Source organism: Mustela nivalis (genome assembly GCF_964662115.1).
Source record: "Mustela nivalis genome assembly, chromosome: 10".
NCBI classification, from domain to species: Eukaryota; Metazoa; Chordata; class Mammalia; order Carnivora; family Mustelidae; genus Mustela; species Mustela nivalis.
This window is the reverse complement of record NC_139029.1, coordinates 24,303,254-24,328,543: the sequence shown is the minus strand read 5'-3', so window position 1 is coordinate 24,328,543 and position 25,290 is coordinate 24,303,254. Positions and strand designations below refer to the sequence as shown.

Sequence of the window (25,290 nt, the reverse complement as noted above, 5' to 3'; positions counted from 1 at the left end):
CCTTCTTCCACACCCTCTCTGCTGTCTGCTCCTTCAGTTTCTCCCCTTCACCCTGACTCTCTCCTTTCATCTCACCTCCACATGCTCACTTCTCTTGAGGGTCTGGAAGTACTTCCTGAGAGGGATGGAGAGCAGCCATCAGTGGTTCCAGAGGCCCGTCCGTGTATGGCAGGGAACTGGATGGGGGAGAGGCTCCGACTGAACTGAGGCTGGCTATGGGATTTTTCTCTGGTTCTTCAAGTCTCTGGGGACTGTCATCTCTGACATTCTGCCCTTGATGGCAAAGGGGCATCCAGGAGCCTTGCTTCTGGGCTGCATGAGGGTGCCAGGGGAAGGAGCAAGGGGAACCGAGGGTTAAACCAGGAGTCTGCAGAGCAGGCTTGAGCCATGGCTCTGGCCCTCACAGTCTCATTCCTTCTGTAGCCACAGGAGAGGAGATGAACCGAGGTTAGCGTGATTTCTTTTCAGAGTTTTCCTTGGAGCCACCTGCAGACTTCAGGGACATGGCCCAGATTTGAGAGAGCAAGTTTTTAATCCCAGTGTGTTTTCAAGTGACTCTGTTACTCCAGGCACTAGTATCTCAGTTTCCAAATCTGTGAAATGGATGCAAAACCTTACCCTCCCTTCTTCCCAAGGGTGCTGTTGAATCTAGGATGGGCCTTCCTCACCTAGGACTTGAGGAGGTCCGTGAACTGGCTAAAAACTACATGTGATGTTGTGAGTGCATTTTTGGGGAGGAGGCATGTGTTTCATTAGCTATTCAGGTGTCTGAAACTCCCTCAGAAAGATGAAGAAAGCTTATTCTCGTGAAATAATGCAGGAACTCTGAAAAAGATACTTATCACTCTACTATAAGACACGGGTCTCCCCTCTGAGATTTCCTCAGAGACAAATGGGTTCATGGCTACACTGTGTGGAAGGCAGGCCACCAAATGTCTGCAGGTGTCTGGCCCTTCCTTGGTGGCCTACCCACACTCCCTGTGGACAGATGTCCTGAACTTCAGGGAAAGAGTGGACCCCCCGACCTATCCCAAACCCTACTTACTGCCTTCACTGGGTGGTCCGTGGGTACCACCAACTCCTGGCCATCAATCCCAACTGCCCGCACGTCCCTATCTCCTTCACCTTGGGTGGAAGACACTGCCTTTCTGAGCGTGTTTCGGCTTCTTGGGGTAAGCCCCACTCTCCCTTTCCTCCTATCCCTCTGTAGCCAACAGCGAACCAATACTACAAACATAAGCAGCTGGTTTGAATAGCCAGGAGAGGCTGGGATTAAAGAAAGAGAGGGGAAAGCCCTCTGGACTCCAGCATTCACACATAAAGTGTTCAGTTCAGGGGACTTATCTTTGCTTGTTTCCCGGGGAGCCTGGAAGTCCTTGCACTCAGGCCTCCCAGGAAGACAGGTCTTGGGGGACTGTGAGTACTTACCCTGGGCTGGTGACTTCCAGGATGGTGCCTGAGCCTTACTTCCAGCAGCCTGATGAAAGGGGGTGTGGCAGGGTGGGCTGCACACGTGCGGGGCTAGGGTTGGGTAGGTGGGTTCTGCCGTGGGCTCTCTTCTTTGGTCCAGCCACATCCTCATCCCACAGCCTTTAGCTCTGCGTGCTTCCTGGGTGGTGTGAGTACTGGATAAGAGGGCGGGAAACTGCTGTACTGTGTTAACACGCTACCAGGGGTGGCATGGTTCCCATGCGGTGGGCTCCGGGGACTGTGGGAGGGGTGTGGTCAGTGGGCAGGGGTGAGTAGGCCAGGCCGGAGGAAGGTGAGCACTTGGCTGACAAGTCGTCATGGGGGCTGGATCGTGAAGTAAGGCTGGCTGGCTTACTGAAGTAAGTACTGGCATACAGAACTGGCATCCTCATCTTCTTAGAACAGAGCCTTCTCTTGCCTTTCTACCCCAGGGGATCCTGGATACCCCATTACTGCCTGCCTTCCTGTTGCTTATGGAACACAAAGGCTCCAGGAAATGGGACGTCCATCTCATTATCCCTGCCTGGGGGGGTCCTGCACTGGCAGGAATGGTGTTGTTGCTAAGTTTAGGATGTGAAAGCCTTGGAAGGAGAGGGTTCACTGGGAAAGGAATGGGAGTGGGGGACATGCCTGGCACGAGTGACTGGTTTTAACAGGGCAATATGGAATGTTGGAGAAGGAGAGGCTCCCTGAGAGGACTTGAGCTCAATGCATCACAACCAAGAAGATACCAGGTGTGTGGCTTGTGTGGCATCTGTCCAGATCCCCAGGTTCCCTTGGCCAGCCACCCTCTGGGATACTTGGAGGTTTGAATGGGGTCTACACAAGTCTTCTAACTGTAGAAATGAGCTCCAAGCTCCAAGAGTCTGAGATAGGACTCCAGGGGTCCCCAGGTGAAACATGCCCTTCTTCCCTCTCCCCACATTTTAGTCTTCCAGGAGCCCTGGGGACTCTTTCTTTGCCACATCCATTCCCAAGCCCTCATGTCCGTCCCCACTGCCAGGCTCTTGTCCTTCACCTCGACAATCCTAAAACTTCCCAACGGATCTCCCAGGCACTGCCCCCCTACCCCCACCGAGCATCTTATGGCCCCTTCTACCCCAGGACTCTTCAGTGGCTCCCCATCATTTTCAGGATCAGACTTAAACCCCTCAAAGTTTTGACCTCCAAAGCTTCACCTTCCACTCTTCATGACACTGGTACCCTCTCTTCTATTCTGGCCACACTGGGCAACCCCCAGTTCTATTTCCATGTCTTCACTTCACCTTCCTATGTTCCTCTGTCTCCCTAAACTGCCATTCCTCTTTCATCATGTGTTCAGATCCTACGATCTCAGATGACTCATATTAAATGCCATGTCCTCCAGGCAGGCTTCCATGCTTCTCTCAGCAACATAAGACAGGTCTTCCCTCTCAGCCTCCCTACAGCTGCGTCTTTCATCACTTCCCTATTATGGTTCTACAGTTTGTTTGTTTCATATCTTCACTTGAATGGGAGCTCCTGGAAGACAGTGGTCACATCTGATATCTGACAGTTGTATTTCTATGGAGTCCAAAAATAGGGCCTTGTACATAGTAGATGCTCACTTAATACTTGATGTGTACCAATGTATGGGAATGAGTGAGTGGGTGCATGAATGAGGAATGGAGCCGTTGCTCATATTGTGGGACATTGAGTGGGTAGGAGGGACATGGGGTAACTCAGAGAATGTTGTTCCATGCTCCCTGTCATCTCTGTCTTGAGGGTGCAATTGGAACTGTGGGATGGGCGAGGCCTTGAATGGATAGTCCTCTGGCCAAGCTGTATGCCAGGCCCCAGCTCCTGGTCATCCCGAAAGCCAGGAATCCAGAGGTGGGAGAGAGCTTCAGCCTCATGAGTATGAGCATCTCGAGAACAGTAAACCAGCAGGGGCCAGAGGGTTTCTACCTTCTTCACTGGAGACAGGAGAAAACTGTGTATCTGCCACCCCCTGACCAGGCTTCTCCTTTGGAAGAGAGGACCATGCACATGGTTGTATAAACAGCACTCTGGTGTTGGCAAGTGTGAGAGCATCCCACCACCTGCCAGCACCACCACGGGGGCCATCTCTGCGTGGTGCTCTTGGCCGGTGGCGTTGGATCGGGATGCACTGCTTCCTGCTTACTCAGCTTGAGACATGTCCGATGGGAAGAGGCTTCTTGGCAGAAATAGCCACATTTGAGCTAACGGCCCTGCTTTGAACTTCAGACTGCAGCTTTCTCTTACATTCTTTACTGTTCCTGATCACACATCCACCTTTTATTTAACTTCCTTTGAGTCATTTCTCCATGTGGGGCTGAGGTTGGGGGTGATCATCTCATCTAGAGTCGCCACCCCCGGTTCCAAAGCACAGGGTGAGGAGGTCACTGGGGGGCTGAGGCCTGTCCACTTCTGGCCACTGGCGTGGGATGAGGGAATTGGGTGGTTGCTGGTTTGGGGTACCTGCCTCAAACCCCTATGCCCTTGATGAATTTCACTTGGACTTTGCTCACAAAGGAATTTGTCAAAAGCAGCTCCCCACCTTGCACATTCATGAAGCCTGAACCAGGAGACCCCACAACCCCACAGCCCCGCGGGGCAGGGCCTCATTCTGTCTCTGTGTCCACCCCCCACCCTGAGCCACTGCCCCGGATATGCCTTCCTGTGATTACCCATCTCTGTTTGTGCTGTTTTTTGCCTTGTAGTAACTCAGGTTGGTGTGTCCCAAGGGCATAATATGTGTCCAGACCCTGGCATACCTGAAAGGGGCAAAAGACTAGGCTCGGATTTCAGGTAAGACCTGTTCGGGAACTTTCTAATTGCAAAGAAGGGTGGCTTGCCTGGTTGGGGGGAAGACAAGGGCTGGCCTTCTTAGAGGTACAATGCAGAGGACAGCATGGGTTTAAGAATAGACACTTTTTGGAAAAGAACTGTGGCCTCTGGCATTCTTTCCTGGGCCAGTCCTGGGACCGGTGCCTGTAGGCTTTAGGGGAAGGAGAGAGCAGCAGACTGCTAGTGTTACCCAGCAAAACTATCCCTGGGCTACAGGAACTGCCCTCACCAGTAACGACGTGCCAGGGGCAGCTTATATCTCCATGATCTGGAGATCCTAGGGCCCCAAGATGGCACATCTTGCAGTGTTTCTAATAATCAAACTATCTTCCCATAATCCTCCATTTTCATTAAAGTTTATGGGTACCATCCACCCACTCTTAGCTGTCCTAATTGGTACTTATCTCAGAGCATGGCTCTTTTGTTCACAAAGTCACCTTTTAACTCAATCCTAAGACCATTAAATGGTCCCCCCCCCCAAAAAAAAAGATGAAGAGCAGACATTCCTCTCAGTGGAGATTTTAAGTGATACAACAGTGGAGTAGAGATGAAGGGCCAGAGGGAAAATAATGTTTGGCGTGGTGCTTGTGTGTGGAGCAGGGAAGGACTTGGGTGGGCCTAGCAGACTCAGGGCTGAGCTCACAGAAACACCTTGTCTCCCAGGTTAGGATCCAGCGTCCAGTTCACCTGCAGCGAGGGCTATGACCTGCAAGGGTCCAAGCGGATCACCTGTATGAAAGTGAGCGACATGTTTGCGGCCTGGAGCGACCACAGGCCAGTCTGCCGAGGTGAGGGCGCCCTGGGAGAAGGAATCTGGCCAGAAACCAGGATGGGCAGGGAGGATGGAGCCCAGCTCCTGGTCCCTAAGGGTACAGGCTTGCGTCCAGACTGGCTCACCTCACTCTTGCTGTGTTCCAGGCCTTGGGTTCTGCATTCATTGACTAACTTAAAACTACATTTGGTTAGCACCTTCTCTGTATCAACGTCTCTGCTAGGATCAGAGGTGGGGATGAGAGACATGGCCTCTGCCCTGCGTGGACCTTACAATCAGGTGGGGGAGGCACATATGAAGCAGGTTGCTAACTTATGGCACAAATACATCTCAACTACACCTCACATGGAAGGGAAGTCACCTTGTGTAACATTACCTTGATTCCCTCCATTGTAACACATTTATACCCTAAACCTTCCATCTCAATGCCTTTGTTTCTTTCCACATGCTCAGTAATCCACAGACCTGTCACCTCGAGAAGAATGTTCTTAACTAGGCAAGAATCATATGGACCATGATATCAGAAGGCTCCTCCATGGGATTCTTCTAACCTCACACCTGGGCATCTTGTTTTAAAGACCCACCCCCCCATCCCTAGCCATCATATGGCCTGAGGCTGGGCTGCTGGAGCCCCTGTCCCTGCATCTTAAAATAATAGACCTGAATGTTTTCCTTCCCTGGGACAGGACAGCAGCTGCTTCTGTGGTAGAGAAGCCCCTGGCCTCATCCCTCAGGGCAGAGGTAGCTGGCTTTTTATTTCCTCTGCTCTGTGTGCATCTCCTTTCCACTGTTTGTGCACAGAGCTCAGTTCTTGGTGCAAGAGTGCAAGAGTGAGCAGTCTCTCTGGAGATTGTGAACGAAGCCAACAGTTGCTCTTTTGAGGGCCCCTGTGGAAGAGAAGGTACATTGCCCGCCATAAATTTATGTTCAATTTAAGAAGGAGATGCTTTGCCTCTCTCCAGGCTTATGTGCCAAGATGAAATTGATGCACAGAGAGGGGTCCAGGGGAAGAACTTGGATGATGATTACACTAAGGAAGGGACAGATTTGGAGCTGAAACCCACTCCCTTTTTTTAAATGTGTTATTGAGTAATCTTGAAGAAGGTCATGAAAATACCTTTGAAAGAAGCCTCGAATGTATTCATTCTCACTCAACTTTGAGGTGGCCATGACCCACAATTAGTAATGTACTTTGTGTTCCTACTGATTGTAGCTATATTATTTCAAGGATTCCACTTAACTAATATTTTTAAAAAATCAAACAAAAGACCGAGTCTTAGGTATAACTCTCAGCTTTGCCACCAGCTAGCCATGGGCAGTTTGGCAAATCATCTATTTTCCTTGGCCTTATTTTCTTACCATTTATATAATGGTACCTCCCCTAACCATCTTGTATTAATTTGAGAGTTGTGAATATGGAAACATCTTGTGAATCAGAATGAGTTTGACAAGAAAAGGAGTAGCCTCACGCTAGAATATGGGCTCAATAGAGCAAGAATGCCTAGAATGGGGCCTGGCACATAGTAGGTGTTCAATAACAGATGTTGAATGAATAATTGAATGAATGAATAATCAGAGCAAACACTCCCAATTCCGGGGAGCCAAGAAACGAGCTATGTAGAAAGGCATGGAATTATCATGTCTGAGGAAAAAAAGGACCCTGGGCCAATCTATTTAACAAAATTTCTTTTGAGGAATCAGAGTAACATTGCCTTTGGACAGTAGTGGAATCTAGTCTTTCCCAAAAACCTTTTTATTGGCAGAAGATTCTTCTTTTAGGAAGGGTGGTGGTTTATGTGAATATACCCAGGGAAGAACTGGCATTTCGGAAGGAAGTTCACAGTCAAGTTATCATGCTTACCTTTTTCTCCAGAAGTGTTGTGTGGCCCATTCAGGTTTTGTCCAGTGATTTTGACACACTAGACTCTAAATTCTTTGCCACCCTGTTAACTGAGCTTTGGGCTAAGCTTTATGCATCTGTTCTCCTCTCATCCTCTGCTTCTGGGAGGCAGAGGAAAATAGTGGAAAACAAAGCCAGACAGAACTGCAGTCAAATGCAACTCCCACCACTTTGTAGCTGGGTGTCCTCGGGCCAGTTCCTGCACCTCTCTGAATCTCTTTTTTGTCTGCTAAAAAGCAGTGATTCTAGAACATGACTATTCCTTGGCTTTACCTTGAGGCCTAGAGGAGGTGGTGGATTGAAAGTGCTCACTTAGAAATGATGCAGGAACATCTGCAAGGCTCCCTCATGGCACCATCTGTACATGGCCTCCCCCCGCACCTCCCCGAGCCTGGGAGTACCCCCTCCTCAGCCTCCAGGGCTAGAGGGTTTTAGATGCCAGTTCCCTGTCTGTCTTGGCCAGTGGTACCATAATCACACAGTTAGGGGAGGTACACAGACTTTGATCTAGATCACAACTCTGCTGCCTATATTAGCTTGCTGGCCCTGGGTGGGTTCCTGCCTCATTTTGAGCCACAGGGCCCTCATGAACTAGGAAAAGGAAACATCTCCTTCCTCATGCTGGTGACATTTAAACAAGCCATTTTATAGAAGGTAACCAGTGCCAACTGTGGTAGAGAGAGGGGCTTCTCAGCACAGGTTAGAATGCTCTCTCCCCCTCCTGCTTTTTCTCCCCTCCTAACCCCCTGTCATTGGAAGGGAGCAAGAGACAAGGCAAAGCCTCCCAGGTTTGGACTTGGATGACCTGTTCTCAGCTTCCCTGAAGGCTAAGGGCAGAGACAGAGATTAGATTCAAGGGTCCTCTCATTGTTGCAGTTTTGAAAGTTTTTCTTTTAATAATCTCTTGTTTTTAATTAGTTAGAATTATTATCATAATTGTAAATTTTTATAGAAGTCTAAGTGAACCCCACTTTGAGAATAAAAAGGGACAAAACTCTTTGAATTCTAGGATAGCTCTACTAATAAGCAGGTTATCAAAAGATCTCATTCTAAAAAGGATTTACCACTAATAACAGTGGTATTATTTTTCCTCTAATGCATTTAAAATATGATTTGATTTTAAATATTCATTTTCCACACAATTAATTCTGCTAAAACATGGGGCCTGGCAAATAATAGGTTCTCAACAAATGTTGGAGGATGACCTGAATGGATCGGTGATTGAAATGAGCGAACAATATGGGACTGTGCCTTCATTTTGGAATTTGAAATTAGGTATTCACAGGTTTTTCTTCTCTTTCCATCCCACCGAAGAATTAAGTTCCAAAAAGAAAGAAAGAAAGAAAAAGAAAAGAGTTTCGAATTTGATGTGTCCTGGACAAGTTTGATCATCCAAAGTAGACTGAGGGAAATTTGAAACCTACTAATCCTCTTCAACTCTAGATAGGAGCGGGTGCTAGAGTACAGAGCTCATCAGAATCATTTTACAGATGGAGCCCAATATTTAAAAATCAGCATTTGCAGAAGCCTAATAATAAAACACAGATAATAATAATAAACAGATATTAGATAAAAATAATAAAATAGAGCTTCTTTCTTTGAAGTAGGGGCAAGAGATTTAGGGTTGCCACTCCCTCACCCCTTTCAACAGCCCCCAAGCTACGTCCAAGGAACCCTGAGGCTCCAGGGAACACTAAACACTAAACCGCTTGATAGCATGGAGAGGACCAAATTGACAACCAGGAGACGTGGAGGCCTGGTTTCTTGTGCCCACAAATTGATGTTGACAGAGAATAGGAACCGAGTATCAGCCCTAGATCTATCTCATTGGAGCCATAAAGTAGATACTCAACAGAAAACCACACGTTATCCCTCTCCTTTGTGGAGAACACCCTTGTTTGCTGTACAAATACACATGCATGTATGTGTGTAGAGAGAGGGGCTTCTCAGCACAGGTTAGAATGCTCTCTCCCCCTCCTTTTTCTCCCCTCCTAACCCCCTGTCATTGGAATGCAAATGCAACTCCCACCACATACATATGCACACACACACACATATATCGACACATACTTGTATATCTGTATAGAATAAAAGCCTTTTCCCTCCCTTCTCCTATGATCCTCTGTTTTGTTGGAGGGGAGGTGGGTGGGGGGATGGGGTAACTGGGGTGACGGGCATTAAAGAGGGCACATGATGTTATGTTATTATATGCAATGGGTGAATGAGCTCTGCATTTGGAACTAGTGTTGCACTATATGTTAATTAATTGAAATTAAATAAAGTAATTTAGTAATTTAAAAAGGGGAATAAAAGCCTTTTTGTGGGTAGAATACCTGACTCAGAGACCTAAATTCAAGTTCCAACCTTGCTATTAACATACCATATGGCACAGGGCAAATTACCAAAATGCTCTGCATCATCTCCCTCATTCTCATAAGACAGAGTGAAATGTGGAGAATATGGCACCAACCAGCGGAGTGAAACAGCATGACAGTTACAGGTGGTTGTCTTTCTTCTTGGTGGCCATCACTGGATCAGTTTCCCAAGCCCACTCCTTAAGTACTAATATTGTTCAGAGTTCTTTTTTCATCCCTCCTCTCCTGTCCCCTCCCCTCTCTCTCCACTCCCCTAACCCCTACCCCAAATTTCCTTTCTTCTCCTTTGTAGTTATTGCCCCTAGGTGATATACTGACAGCTAAAATACATGCCTCATTGTTCCCCAAAACTTGTACCTATATATTTGTACTAATGATAAAGCTCCCATTTCTTACACTATTTGTATAAAGCATTGCAGTATGCATTTTCCATAATTTCTTTATAAGGAAAACGGCAATATTCACATTTTATGTTTGGCTCAAGCTTGGAATGGTCAGCCTTCTTGCCCAAGGGCACAAAGATCATGGGTTGAGGTGGAATTCAAACCCTGACTCCAAAGGCTGTCTATCCTACTCAAAAATGGCACCTGGGCAGCCTTTGGAGTTAATATACTGGATTGAACCACACAGAACAACACCCTCTTCTGCACTTTTTGGCAACTTTTATTTTTGTTTAATTGTAAACTCGCAAATTACAGGAAAGGTGCGAAGAACTATACACTCTTTACCCAGATTTAAACAACTAATTTTGAGGACTTAATGAACAAGAAGGAAGCTGAGAAGGATCATTCAGAGAAGTAGAAGAAGAGCCAAGAGACACCATAGAAGCCAACAAATGTGAATTTCACAGAGAAGGATCAGTAGAATCAGGTCCTCCAAAGCGTTCAAGTGCAGCAAAGAGTAGAAAGTAACCACAGAAGTGAAGTGGCTCAACTGAGTGGCAAATGTTTGAAGTTACCTCTGTAAGAAATTGTCAAGGAAACTGAATAAAGACAAGGGAGAAGGCTGACCTGAGCTGAAGCTTCAATTACTATGGAAACTATGAAGCTATGTGGTAGAATTCATCAATGGCAAACATAAGAGTGTTGAGGGTATAAGGGTATTGGTAAGGGTCTTGAAGTCCAGACTGGGTAGTGAAGGAAGAGCCAGGTAGAGATCAATAGGCAGGGTGAAATGAGGGAGACAGAGGGCTAGAGGAGCCTATGTTTTGGACAGCAGGTACCTTGAAACCAGCAATCACTCTGCTGGGTACAGAGGCAGAAGGGCAAAGAGTAGGATAACAGAGTTTAAGATCTCATAGGTGGACTCTCATAAGTCCCAGAACAGCAAGCCCTCGCCATGCTCATGGACATGGTTGACCTTGGGCAAGAGTACCAGATCTCATGAGGAGAGCTGGCCTCTGAAAGGTGAAGGAGCCATCTCTCTGTTGGAACCAGAAGGGAAGGAGTAGATGAGCACTTAAGCAGATAGGAATTCAGATCTGGAAGGTGGAAAAGAGGGTGTGCCCACCAGATGTCCTTTGTGTCATCCACAGGACTGAAGCAAGATCATCAACTGAGAGTGAGGAGAGGCAAGGGGAAGGGTGAGAGGTCTGGGGGCATGGAGAGGGTATTTGTCTTTGAGCAGAGCATAGAGGTAAATGGCAGAGTCACTGGGTAATATCTAGGATTCTTTGAGGTGGGTAATCATGAATTTATAGTGGTGTCACTCTTTCTACTCATGTGACTTTTTTCTAGCAAATCTTGACTCTATGGGGGCAGGCCTGGAGAATGTAGGTTGAGGGGTTCATCCATGATTGCTGTCACCCAGGCTGATGAAAGGAAAAGGGAGCAAGAGACTTGGGTAGATTTGTAAGAAAATGATCAAAGTGGTGGACTATGAGATCTAAGTTGGATTAAGTATAGAAGAGAGGAAGGGGAACTTACAGCTATAGAGACAACATTGGTGTCAGTGGGGTTAGGTCTCAATGAAGATCAAAAGAGAGTTCCTCTAGGGGTTTTCAGCTAACATTTGTGGAAGGAGATACTGGGAGGCAGGAGAAAACCCTCCACTGCTGAGGACAGCAGGGAACATACTTGCTTGAGTGGGGAGAAGGAGCCAGCCTTCAGTCCGGGCAGGAGTTGGAGTGGGAGGTTCTGAAAGATGTTGCAGCTACTAATTGGGGTTTGTCTGTCTTAGAATTGGTGATGGGGACATGGTTCAAGAGGCCTAGGGAAGGGGCAAGGAGGGAGGTCAGGAGCAGGAGAGGCGAGGGAAGGCAACATGGAAGAGGGTGGGAATAAGACTTGGGGAGGAGGGAGAAGACCAGAGGCACTTGCATCTGGAACTGCTCGCTTTCTGGTGCCAAGCTGTTTCCATGCCAGAACTGGCTGTGGGTCCCCGTAGTGTCTCCTGAAGTTCCCCTGGGTTGCTGTCTGCAGAGCTTAGGCACGGACGGTACTGGAAAAGTCTCTCCTAGAAGTTATCCAGAAGAACATTTGTTGGGAAAAGGCAAATAGAGAAACACAAGCATGTGTTTAGTCATTTATTCAGACGTTGTCTGAACTCCTTCCATTTTGCTAGCCTGTGTGGGTGACATCGATGAGCTATTCATCCACTAGTGGGATCCCAGGGACTGGCTGCTCAAGGAATGTCTGTCTGTCCACAGAAACCCCTGACCCTACCCAGACAGCAGAGGCAAAAAGCAGTGCTCCGTTTTTATTTATTTATTTATTTATTTATTTATTTATTAAGATTTGATTTATTTGACAGACAGAGATCACAAGTAGAGAGGCAGGCAGAGGGGGAGGGGGAAACAGGCTCCCCACCGAGCAGAGAGTCTGATGTGGGGCTCGACCCCAGGACCCCAGGATAATGACCTAAGCCGAAGGCAGAGGCTTTAACCCTCTGAGCCACCCAGGCACCCCTGGTGCTCCTTTTTAAACCTATATTAAGGTGCCCCATGTTAACTGCATACACGCTGTACTATTTTATGTATGCCCCTCAAAGCCCTTCAAGTGGTAAATGCCTTTTTGACCTGTTCTAATGACCTTCAGCATGTTTCGACAATGCAAATACCATCTAATTTTTAGAAACAGGTGTGAGATGAATTGATTCTGGAGGTGAGGACCTTTAAGGCAGCAAAACCTGACCTTCCAGAAGAGGTATAAATGGTGCTTGTGAATATTAGGAGGAATTCCCTGCAGGGCTAGGGTTCTGAATCCACAAGTCCCCTTTGCAAAGGTGGGTGAGATCATGGTTTTGGTTTTGACGGTCTTTTTCTAACTTGCATACTAATGTCACTACCCCCATTTTACAGACGGTGAAATCAGAGAGGCTTTCCAGCTTAACCAGCAAATGGCTTTCAAATACAGAAGGCTGAGCTGGTAAACCCCACAGCCTATGCTCTCCTTACCATGGTGAGCTGCCTTCAGGCCCACTTGACTACTTGACTGTATCAAGTACAGTCTGAATCTTAGAGTTTCCCAGCACAGAATTATTGGCACAGTCAGTTGTACATGAAGGGAACAGAGGAAAGGGTTCCTCTAGGGCTTTTTTCAAACTTGACTCAACTGTCATTGGAGCTCCTGAGGGAGAAGATCTTTCAGGTGTAAGACTGGGGCCAGCCACCAGAAGGAACGTCCTTGCTGACAGTGTTGACCCAGTAGAGAAAGAGCAGTTGGGAGCCAGCAGCCTCTTACAAATAACCCTCTGAACGCTACTCTGCTTCATTGTGACTGTTTTCCACACCTGCTTCCCCACCTTCCCGCTGGCCCTTTCAAGAGGAGAGGTTGTGTCCTAGATATTTTTCTCTCCCCACATTCTTCCTGGCCCATAACAGTCACTCAATATATGTAGGAATGAGTGAGTGCAGGAACAAGTGTAGGAAATGAGCAGATTAATTATGGCCAGGGGCTGTGGAATCTGCTTCCCAGTTCCTCCAAGAAGGCTTTCCCCGGAAAGGTTTATCGTGGCCATTATCCACCTGCGGAGAGGAGCCCTAGGATGTTTTGCCCCATCAGAGGAAACTAGGTTTGACACCACTTTCATTTTATATACTTAAGCTTGTTGGGTTTGCTCACTATTTCTTTACTGTTAGGTACTTTGCCTACAATTAGGATAAATTGCCATGTGGGCAGCAACGGGACAGACTCCTAGAACTCTTTATTAAAATAGCTGAGCGCTAACACTGAAGAATGATATGGCCAGAACTAAAGAGCACGTTTTTAAAGAGGGCAAACACCTAGGTACAATGTAGTACCTTAACTGTTATCAATCACTACTTAATCTAATTAGTTTAGAAGCTATTTTAAAGAGCTTAATTAGATTAAGCTGTGATTGATAACACTTTATATCTACTTGAGTAGAGTACTTCTTCTAATTCACCTTGAATCTTTATGCTTCTAGTCAAAAGCCTGTTACAGACCTGTGCTGAGGGTGGAGAAGGAATTGGGAAGTACTTGATTGGCACTGAAATCACTCTGGGTGCCTGGCATCAGGGCTGAGCTGGGGGCCTTGACAGTGTCTTTGGGTGCAAGCATTCTGAGACCTCCTAGAGTGGCTTTGACAAGGACATCCTGAGATTGTACTTCAGGAGGCTGAGAACAAATGGGGAAACATACAGGTCAGAAGAACAAGGGGTGAGAAGCTCAGTACTCCCATAGGTGCCTGGGACCTTCCTAGCTTTAGGTCTGCATGAGTACTACTGGCCCACACCATCCTGGGGGAGATGAGCTGCTCAATCACTGTGGAGTCGGGATAGGGAGTCTTGCTTAGCCTAACCATGGAAGTTCATCATTGCCTACAGAGCAGCAGGTGAGGACTTGTAGGTCTGCCTCTCCACCAGTGTTACCGGAATTTGACTTTCCTTTGAGGCTGCAGGGAACTGGGGAAGGAAATAAGAAGTAGTAATATCTGGGATGGGACTGTACAGACTCCAGGCTCTTCTGGCTGGAAGTAGGAGGGGGGATGGGAACCGGATGTAGTCTAAACTAAGATGCTTGCCTTTCATCTCCTCCCTGCAGCCCGCATGTGTGATGCCCACCTTCGAGGCCCCTCGGGCATCATCACCTCCCCCAATTTCCCTATTCAGTATGACAACAATGCACACTGTGTGTGGATCATCACAGCACTCAACCCTGCCAAGGTAAGGCTCCTGGGGAAGATGGGGAATATCCTGTGGGCAGGTCTGGCTTGGGAACAGTTGGTTTCCAAGGGGTTTCAAACCCAGAACTTGGTGGTGGTAGATTCTCTGCGGGCTATTCTTAAAAATTGTGTTTTATTAAGTTTCAGGTAGTTAAAAACATATTTGTAGAACATAAGTAAAATATAAAGAACATCAATACAACAAACAATTTCATAGTCATCTCCCAACTTAAGGGGAAAAAAAAAATACAAACATTTACCTTAGTGATGCATGTCCCTCAGCAACCCCATTCCATTTCCTATCCCTCAGGTACCTTGATTGTGTTACTTTTTGTTCCTCTGCTTTTCTTTATAGTTTGTGTGAAAATGTGTATCCTTAAAAATACATTGTTTAGTAATCCAGTATTTGAATTTCATAGAAACATATTCATATCATATATATTCTTAATCAACTTCACTCAAAATTATGCCCCTAAGATTTGTCTGTGTTGGTGTGTGTATTTTGCCCTGTTATATACGTCTCTTCACGTTATTTTACATTCAGTTTTTTCCTGCCCTTTTGTTCTCTCATAAATTTTATCTTGCCAAGATCCACAAAACAACCTGTTAGAATCTTTATTTTAATTATACAAAAACTACAGATCAATTAGAGAAGAACTGATACCTTTAGGATACTGAGTCTTCCCATCTATGAGTATGGTATATCTATTCCCTTAGGGCTGTCAGTAAACTTGTTTAATTTTTTTCCATTATAGATCTTGTTTGTTTCTTAATATATGTTCTTTTAGGTATCTTATATTTATTGTTACTGTTATAAATGATATCTTTTAAAACTTCATTTTCTCCCAAGTTCTTGATAGTATTTAGAGATGCAATTAATTTTTATTATCTGGTTTCTTAATACAGCAACTCATAATAATTTATCTGTGAATTACTTGGGGTTTCTATAAAGGACAAAGAATGATACTTTATTTCTTCCTTTCCAGTCCTTATGCCTTCTCTTTATTTTTTTCTTACCCTAATGTTCTGGCTAGACCCCCCAGTATAATGTCAATCACTGTGATGATGGTAGGCACACTTGTCATTGTTTGATGTTAAATAGAATGTTTTTATCATTAAGTATGATCTTTGCTGAAGTGTTTTGTTTTTTTTTTTTACTTATGGTTCCTTTCTGACTCTAGTTTTCTAAGTGCTTTTATTGTGAATAAATGTAGAGTTTTATCAAGCACCTTTCTATATCTGTTGATATCATTGTGATTTGCTCCTTAATTTTCTTAATGTGGTGAATTACATTGGTTGATTTTTCTAATGTTAAACCAACTTTTCATTCCTGGGATAAACCCAACTTGGCAATTTAGTATTAGATGCTTAAATAAGCACCTAAGTGTTATAAATGCTTATATTTGATTTGCTAATATGTTGTTTAGTGATTTGCTTCCATTTCGTTAGTGAGATTGGCCCTTTTTTTTTTTTTCCATATTACCCTTGCCAGATTTTCTTCAACAAGATATTGTTAACCTCATAAAATGATTTGGCAAGTGTATCTTCTCTATCTATCCTATGAGGTTAGTAGTGGAGGTTGGAATAACTTTTACCTTAGAAATTTGGTGAAACTTTTCAGCAGAACTATTTGGATTTGGTGTTCCTTTGTTGGAAGATTTCAAACTATTGATTTAATACTTTTAATGAATAAAGGACTATTAGATTATCTTATTTTTTTCTTGAGTCCATTTTAGCAAGTTTTCAAATTTATTGGCATAAAGTCGTGTATACGATCTCTTGCTATATATATTTTACTCCCTCTTTTATTTGTAATTTTGTATCTCTTTTAATCAATATTGCCAGAAGTTTCACATTTGTTATTCTTTGCAAAGAACCATTTTTAGTTTTGTGAATATTTCTTTTGATATATTTACTTTTTACTTTACCAATTTCTTTCCTTCTGTTATACGGGGTATACTCTGGGTTTGTTCTGGGTATATACATATACATACTGGGGATGGGATGTTCTGGGTTTAGGATGCTTTTTTAACATCCTAACTTTGATGCTTAATTCATTATTTTTCAATCATATTTAAGCATCTAAGGCTACAAATTTCCCTCTGAGAAATATTTGGCTACATTCCCACAAATTTTACAGGTAGTATTTCTCTTATCCTTCAGTTCTGAATATTTTCCAATTCCATTATTCCTTTATCTTTCAACAGTGGGTTTTGTTTGTTTGTTTGTTTGTTTTAATATTTCTTAATTTCCAAATAGAGGATTTTTCTGGCTCTCTTTTTGTTATTGATCTAAAGCTTGTGGTCAGAGAATATTGTCTGTATTTGAATCATTTGAAATTGGTCAAGATTTTTAGGATCAGGAATGTTTTTAGGATCAAGAATGTCATTTTTCACATATATTCCTTGTGTGTCTGAAAAAATAAGTTGTACTTTGCAGTTTTTGTGTTCTAATATCTTCATTGTATCAACCTTGCTAATTGTGCTTATATCTTTTATATCTTCATTGTTTTGCCTTCTTTATCAAGAGAGGGCATATTAAAATCTCCCACTATGATGGTGGTTTGCCTAATATTCCTTGAAGTTCTGTCAATTTTTGCCTTATGTATTTTGAGACTGTTATTAGAGCATGCAAGTTGAGAATTTTATATCTTGCTGGTGAACTGAACTTTTTCAAAAATAGTTATTTAATGACTCTTTTTACCTGAAGTAATGTTTTTGGCCCTAAAGCTTTTACTACCAATTGTTCCATCAGGTTTTTTTTGTTTGTTTGTTTTTTGTTTTGGTTTAATAAACCATTCGTGTTCTCTTGCTTTCAACATTTCTATTTCTTATGCTTTATATATGTCTTGTGTATAGCTGGATTTTTAAAAATCTCCTCTGACAATTCATCCTTCAACTGGAAAATTATACCATTTAAATTATACTATCATTTGTATTTTTTAGGGTTACCCTATATGTCTAGTGTTAATATGCATACTTAGCAAAGTCCAATATAAGTAGTAATTTTATGTTCCCCCTAAAAAGTCAGAGGTCTTAGAACATTGACTTTAATTACTCCTTCCCAATTCATACTCTATGGTATGTGTATTTTCATGTTGCCTTTCTCTTGCTCACAAGTAATTATTGCTCTTGTTTAATAAAACTAATGTCCATTTAGATTTACTCACACATTTACTGTTTTGTTCACTATTTCTTCTTGCATATTAGCCCTTCTCTTTGGAATTACTTTCTTTCTGTCCAAAATACATGCTTTAGAATTTATTTTCATGTTAATGACAAACTTTCTTAGTTCTTGTTTGTTTTAAAATGTCTGTTCTTCCCTTGTTATTGAAGGAACACTGCTATTCACTAAGTATGTGATTCTTGTTTAATAATTGTGTTCTCTCTGTACATGGAAATGTTATACCAATGTCTTCTAGCTCCTACTGTTGCTGTAAGTTTATTGTCATTCCTTTGTATGATATTCTTCTGGCTGCTTTAATGGCCTTTTCCTTGTCTTTATTGCTCTGCAGTTTCACAATCAAGTGTCTAGTTCTGGGTATCTTGGCATTCATCCTGATTGACTTCATTAAGCTCTGGGATCTGTAGATTAAATCTTTCATCGGTTTGGGGAAATTTTTAGCCATTGTCTTTTCAACTGTTTTCTCTTTATTCTTCTCTGCTCCTGAACACCTGACAGGACATGTTAATCTTTCTCACTTCATCTTCTGTGTTTCTTAACTTATATAATTTTCTCTCATTCTTTTCACTATTTATCTGAGCTACATCTAACCTCTGTTGAATTCATTCACTGAAGATTTATCTTAATTTCAAATAGCACCATTCATATTTTATGAGATCCTATTTGTTTTTTTTTTTAAATATTTTATTTATTTGTCAGAGAGAGAGAGTGAGCACAGGCAGACAGAATGGCAGGCAGAGACAGAGGGGGTAGCAGGCTCCCTGCCGAGCAAGGAGCCTGCGGATGTGGGACTCGATCCCAGGACACTGGGATCATGACCTGAGCCGAAGGCAGCTGTTTAACCAACTGAGCCACCCAGGTGTCCCCTATTTGGTTTTTTTTAAAAAAGTGTTCTTGATCATATTTTATAGTACTTTGCCTCCTACTCATATGTTCCTTAATTCTTTATGTTAAACGTATTTATTTTATATTCTGTATCTGTTAATCCCAATATCTGAAGTCTTTGCAAGTTTGATTCTGTTGTCTGTTGTTTCTCACTTCTTGCCCCCCAGAGCCATGTTTCCTTCCTTGTCCTGTCTGTAATTCTTGACTATGTGGTTAGAGGCATAAGCTTTTTCTGTGAGACTTCTTTGAGAGCTGGGTAGAGGTGGTTTCTCCCAGAGAGAGTTTACATTTGCTTCTTCCCAGTGCCTGGGGGCATTATCAGTCAGAAACTTCTCATACTAAATTCTCGGTATGAAGGTTTCAACCCACCCAAGTAATGTGCAAACATGTGAATGCAAACTTATTATGAAAGGGTCTCAGGGGAAGTTTTCTGTTTGCTGTACACTCAGTGTCAAGGTCTCAGATAAGTAATCACCCTCCAGATCCACTCAGAGGGCGTTAGTGGCAGATGAGAAGGAAGGCAGTCTTACTTCTCACTAACTCTCACACTATGGGTGCAGCTTTAATTAGCCCAACTGTATTCAGGGATGTCATACTACAGTCCCCACTTTTGTGGGTCCTGACCCTTGTCTACTGTTCCCTTTTCTCCACAAGGCTCTGAAAGCCAGAGCTCTATTTCACCAGTTTTTAAAAATGCACTCAAAGCCAAGGCCGGCTTCCTGCTCTGAGTCACAGGATTTGGACTCTGAGTATTCTTACTTTATTAGTCTGCCCAGGCTGTCTTAACAAAACAAAATAGTTGGCCTTAACAAGGGGCATTTATATTCTCACAGTTCTGGAAGCTAGAAGTTCACAATCAAGGTGCCAGAAAATTTATTTTCTGGTGAAGCCTCTTCCTAGCCTATAGATGGCCTCCTTCTGACATGGCCTTTCCTCTATATGCACCCAGAGAGAGAAACTCTCTGGTGTCTTCTGCTCCTCTTAGAAGGACACCAATCCCATCAGATTAGGGCTCCACCCTATGACCTCATTTAACTTTAATTACCTCTGTTAAGGTCCCATCTCCAAATCCCATCACACTGGAGGTTAAGGTTTTAAGAACCAAGACTGAAGAATCATATCTTCCTTCCTGCAGACATCAGGGAAGATGCATAATGTGGTCCTAATCCTAGTCACTGACCCACAGGCGAGATACAGGTGTGTCTGAGGACTGCATGTCCAATCACCCTTGTAATGTGCTCCTCAGTGAAAAGCCTAGTCTCTCCAAGTTCACAGTATTTCTTATGAGATGAGCACTCACTCATTCATTGACTATAGATATGATCTCTGCCCTTGAGGAACATGTACATAGGAAAGATGACAGGCACTTAAATAAAAAAACTAGAGTATGGGTAAATGCTGATGGAGGAGTGTCCAGTTTGCTATCTTAGAAAATATTGGAAGGGCCCACTAACTGGAATGTCAGGGAACTTTTCACATTCGAGCAGGGTCTGCAAGGATGAGTAGGCTTGGAAATCCGTATCTGAGTGGATGCATGTGCAAAGGCACTGAGGTTTAGAACAACCTCTCAGAACTAAAAGGAATTCAACATGTCTGGGTCAAGATGAGGATGGAAAGTTCACTGGACCCAGATCATATGGAACCTATATGCTCAGCATAGAGGCTTGGGTTTTGTCCTGAAACAGATTTTTAAGAGCAGAATGTTAAATTATTAGTAGTAACCACAATAGTTATGTCTTACTGTATGCATGTCATATGCCATACAGTAGAGAAGGCTGAACTAAGCCTTCTCTATAACTGATTTTATTTCATTCTCTTCATAGCACAATTAATTAGGTGGTAAGAAACCCACATGATAGATGAGGAAACTGAATTATGGATAGATTAATCGGTAGGAAACTGAGCCACTGTCATAGCCAGTAAGTAACAGCACCAGGATTTAAACCCAGTCTTTGTGGTTCTACTGCCCATGCTTTTACCAGTTGGACTATGCTGCTAGATGGAACAAGGTCCCAGGAAAAATGGGAGGGCATGGGACTGACAGCACTGAGATCAGCCTTGGAAAAGATGAGGGTCATCCTTTCTTCTGAACAAGAGCAATATCAGGAAGGTCTGAATTTTTGAAATGATTCTGGCAGCAGTGGAGAGGATTTCAGAGGGATCCTGGAAGGAACAAGACCAGTTAGGAGGCAGAAACAGTTACCTAAGTAAGAAAAATGGGGACAATCACCAAGGTTTTGGAAACATGGAGGGGAGAGATATTTAAGAGAACTGTAGGGAATGGAATGCAACTTGGTGACTGACTGGATGTGAGGATGGAGGGAGGAGGAAGGTCTTATCCAACATTGTATCCCAGGTGACCAGCACAGTGCCTGGCACATAGTGGACACAAGGAAAACATTGATTCAGTGAGCAAATGAATGATGTGCAATACTTTCTGACTTGGACCAATGGGAGGCTTTAAAAGGAAATGGAAAGGGAGAGACATGCTTTACAGGGTCAAGGGGAAAACATGGTATATTTGAAGTGGCTGTGTTTCATGCAGTGACATTTAGATGTTACCCAGTTGGAAACTGGGTAAATCCGGGTTTAATAGAGAGATTGGGTGTTACCTCCTCAACACTTGGGTGAGAATAGAAGCCTAACGAGTAGACAACACTTCCTGAAGAAAGCAAAGAGAAGAGGAAGATTCCGAATGGATCTGGAAACACCACCCTTAGAGAGAAAAGAAATCCAGTCTAAGACACAGAGGAAGTACAGCGTAAGGTAGGAGGAGAATCATGCCACAGAAGGAGAAAGTTTCCAATCAGAATATGTCTGACAATGGTGGTAAGAAGCAACTGTTGCTGGAAAAGGACAGAAAAGAAACCATTGGCTTTGGCTTTGAAAGAGAACCTTTCAGTGAAGCTTTGAGGACAGAAACAGCCACAAGATGAGGAGAGAATGGGCAGGAAAGGAGGCTCTAGGAGTAAGGAGTCCAGACAGCCACTCTGACAAGTTTCAAGGTGATGTGAAGGAAGGAGCAAGAGCATGAGAGGGAGGTAAAGTGGACAGAAAGCTTAGGGCTACTTAGAGTGTTTGTTTAGAATGTTGGAAACTGGAATATGTTTGCAGGCTAAGGGCAGAGCAGGTGAAGAGGAAGAGGGTGAGGTTGTAGGAGGATCTGAAGTAATTGAGAGTCACTTGGGACTGAGAATGCAGGGACTATCTTGCACGGAACAGGAGAAGAAGGATGGTACTAGGAGGAGAAGCTGGGGTTTTGCCTGCAAGCATGCACAGCAGGACAAATGTCTGCCCCTCCTTATGATCCTGAGATGATTACTCATCCCAGGCACCTGGATATCCATAGACATGAGGACTCTTGCTAGAATTCCATCCTCCTTGTAGGACCTCTGTGGGCTGAGCTTGAGAGGGAGCTGTGAATGTTCCAGTAACTAGGGCCCCCCAAGGGCTATAAGAATGTCCAAAGAGAAACGAAATTCTCTGGTGTAGAAATGGCCAAGAATATGTCAAGATACCAGCATTGACTGAATACATATGGACCACGCAGCAACACATTGTGAGGATAAGAACTTAACAGTCTTAATGGGGTGGCAGGTGAGGGTTATGTCTCTACTCAGTAAACTAAGAATGAAGCAATTAAAAAATACCCAGGCCATCCTCTTGGAACCTTGGCAGATTCAGGGAGAAGAAAGAAGGCTCAGAGCAAGTGAAGTTGGCCCACTCCGAGTGGCTCCACATTCTCCCTTTGATTGAGATGTCCTTGAAAAATGTAAGCCCCACCTTGGCCATTTGGGCTATCTTAGTTCTTAGAGTCATTCTACTCACAATACTATTTCTTTTTTTTCTTTTTTTAAATTTTTTAAATTTATTTTCAGCGTAACGGTATTCATTGTTTTTTTGCACCACACCCAGTGCTCCATGCAATCAATGGCCTCTCCAATACCCACCACCTGGTTCCCCCAACCTTCCACCCCCCACCTCTTCAAAACCCTCAGATTGTTTTCAGATGGCTATCAGACACATGAAAAAATGTTCATCATCACTAGCCATCAGGGAGATTCAAATTAAAACCACATTGAGATACCACCTTACACCAGTTAGAATGGCCAGAATTAGCAAGACAGGAAACAACATGTGTTGGAGAGGATGTGGAGAAAGGGGAACCCTCTTACACTGTTGATGGGAATGCAAGTTGGTGCAGCCTCTTTGGAGAACAGTGTGGAGATTCCTCAAGAAATTAAAAATAGAACTTCCCTATGACCCTGCAATTGCACTACTGGGTATTTACTCCAAAGATACAGATGACGTGAAAAGAAGGGCCATCTGTACCCCAATGTTTATAACATCAATGGCCACGGTCGCCAAACTGTGGAAAGAACCAAGATGCCCTTCAACGGACGAATGAATAAGGAAGATGTGGCCCAAGTACACTATGGAGTATTATGCCTCCATCAGAAAGGATGAATACCCAACTTTTGTAGCAACATGGATGGGACTGGAAGAGATGATGCCGAGTGAAATAAGTTAAGCAGAGAGAGTCAATTATCATATGGTTTCACTTATTTGTGGAGCATAACAAATAGCATGGAGGACAAGGGGAGTTAGAGAGGAGAAGGGAGTTGAGGGAAATTGGAAGGGGAGGTGAACCATGAGAGACTATGGACTCTGAAAAACAGTACTATTTCTAATCTTCAGAAATACCTGGAGAGAACTTAAGACACAAATTCCAAAACTCTTTCCTCCAAGATAGGATTCTGTGGATCTGGGATGGGTGCCTGGAGCCATACCTTGAAAGGGCATGCTGGTGGCTGTGACCAGCCAAGCTTGTGTGCTAAAATAAACAACAATCCCCTTGCCTCACAGCAAAGCACACAGAGGGACTCCCCTCCTAGTCCCCCACTCAGGCAGCCCTGGCTTCAACCATGCTGAACTCCTGGTTCATAGACACATGCAGTCCTTTCAGACCTCTGTCTGGACACACCAGTCCCAGTGTGCCTTCCCTTCCCCTCTAGGCAAGTTTCTGTCCCTCTTTGACACACAGTCCAAATACCTCCTCTTCTGAGAAGCCCTCTTAATTTCACCAGGTCTTGGTTCTTCCTCCATTCCTACAGCATTGCATCAGCACCTTTTGTCTGTGTATGTATCATGTCACACTGGGTTTAGACTCTCCTTCCCGCACAGCCCAAGAGCACCCTGAAAGCAGGGACAGTGCTTGGCACAGGAGGAACATGGCAGATGTTTGAATACATTAATGATTGACAGAGGAGCTCTGTCCCCATGTCAGATAGCTCCTCAGGTGTAGCCCTGCCCCCGTGGGGCCCTGGGGCTGACTCCTGTCAGAACCTCTCACCTGGGCTTCCCAGAAGACACACTGATGGAATTTCTGCAGTCAGAACTGAAGCCCAGACTCGTGTCCTACCTGCACACATCTGCCTTTCTTTTGCAGCTCCTCAGTATGAACTTGAGACCTATATATAATCTGATTTGTATGTGAACCTCGCTGGGTTTGAGCAGGAAAGTCTATCCACCTATTCAAGAGAAGAAGTAAAAGCAAGGCAGATGGGGGGGGGGGAGTGGCGAGGAAGAGTAGGGGAGGAGGGCATGGACCTGAGAGAGAAAGAAAAGCTCATTTCATGAACTTCAAAGCCAAAGATACCAGGGCTGTTTTTTTTTCATTTATTTATTTTCAGCATAACAGTATCATTATTTTTTCACCACACCCAGTGCTCCATGCAATCCGTGCCCTCTATAATACCCAACACCTGGTACCCCAACCTCCCACCCCCCTGCCACTTCAAACCCCTCAGATTGTTTTTCAGAGTCCATAGTCTCTCATGATTCACCTCCCCTTCCAATTTTCCCCAACCCCCTTCTCTCTAACTCCCCATGTCCTCCATGCTTTTTGTTATGCTCCACAAATAAGTGAAACCATATGATAATTGACTCTCTCTGCTTGACTTATTTCACTCAGCATAATCTCTTCCAGTCCCGTCCATGTTGCTACAAAAGTTGGGTATTCGTCCTTTCTGATGGAGGCATAATACTCCATAACAGGATTTTTTTTATTATTTCCTCCTCCGGGATAACCAGTGTCCCTCTTCCCTTTGTGCATCTGAAGAATTGGGAAATCTCTCTCTGGGCAAATGATTGCTTGCTAGTGAAAATGCCAGGAACACATTTGTTGGCCCATTTGCTCACTCAGTTATTCATTCAGCTAACATTGACTTGTGCCCACTCTGTGCTGGGCCTTGTATGAGATGCTAGCTGGCCACCAGAGGACTTTCCTCTAAGTACCCCCAAGCCCATTCCTCATCACCCCTTAATGGCCTCCTCCAAGTCCTCAACCTGATTCTGTTCCTCTCACAATTGTCCTCACCTCACATCACCTCTGGGCATTCCTCTCTCCCCACACCTGGCTGTGATCTTGGTATCCTCACACCCCCTCTTCTGTTCTTGAAGGCAAGCCCTGGTCCTCCTCTAGCCAGGACTTTCTGTGGCCCTCATATTGTTCCATCTGTTTGCTTCCCCGACTCCAGCACCCATCGCACTCTATGGTGTTTTCCATAGACTCCTGCATCTCCTCTTCTAGACTGTGGGATCTCTCAGAGCAGTGGCCATGTTTAACTTGCCTATTGTTGCCTCTCCAAAACCTAGCACCTGGCAAGTGCATTTTAACTATTGAATGACTACATGAATAAATGAAATCATCAGTCAGTGAGTGAAAGAGCCAATGAATGGATGAACAGGTT

At 44.2% G+C, this 25,290-nt stretch overlaps 1 protein-coding gene across 4 annotated transcripts in view; it reads left to right on the top strand.

The window, feature by feature from the left end:
* The window catches only part of CSMD2 (CUB and Sushi multiple domains 2), a 607,752-nt gene that overhangs the window by 309,684 nt on the left and 272,778 nt on the right, over window positions 1-25,290 (top strand). For 3 of the 4 annotated variants that reach the window (XM_082686556.1, XM_082686555.1, XM_082686558.1), the window contains exons 8-10: window positions 4,173-4,260; window positions 4,963-5,087; window positions 14,350-14,471. The exons of the other annotated variant lie outside the window; for it this stretch is intronic. In XM_082686556.1, the coding sequence (XP_082542682.1) occupies window positions 4,173-4,260; window positions 4,963-5,087; window positions 14,350-14,471 (335 nt within the window). The remainder of the gene's footprint in view (window positions 1-4,172; window positions 4,261-4,962; window positions 5,088-14,349; window positions 14,472-25,290) is intronic. 4 annotated transcript variants of the gene reach the window in all.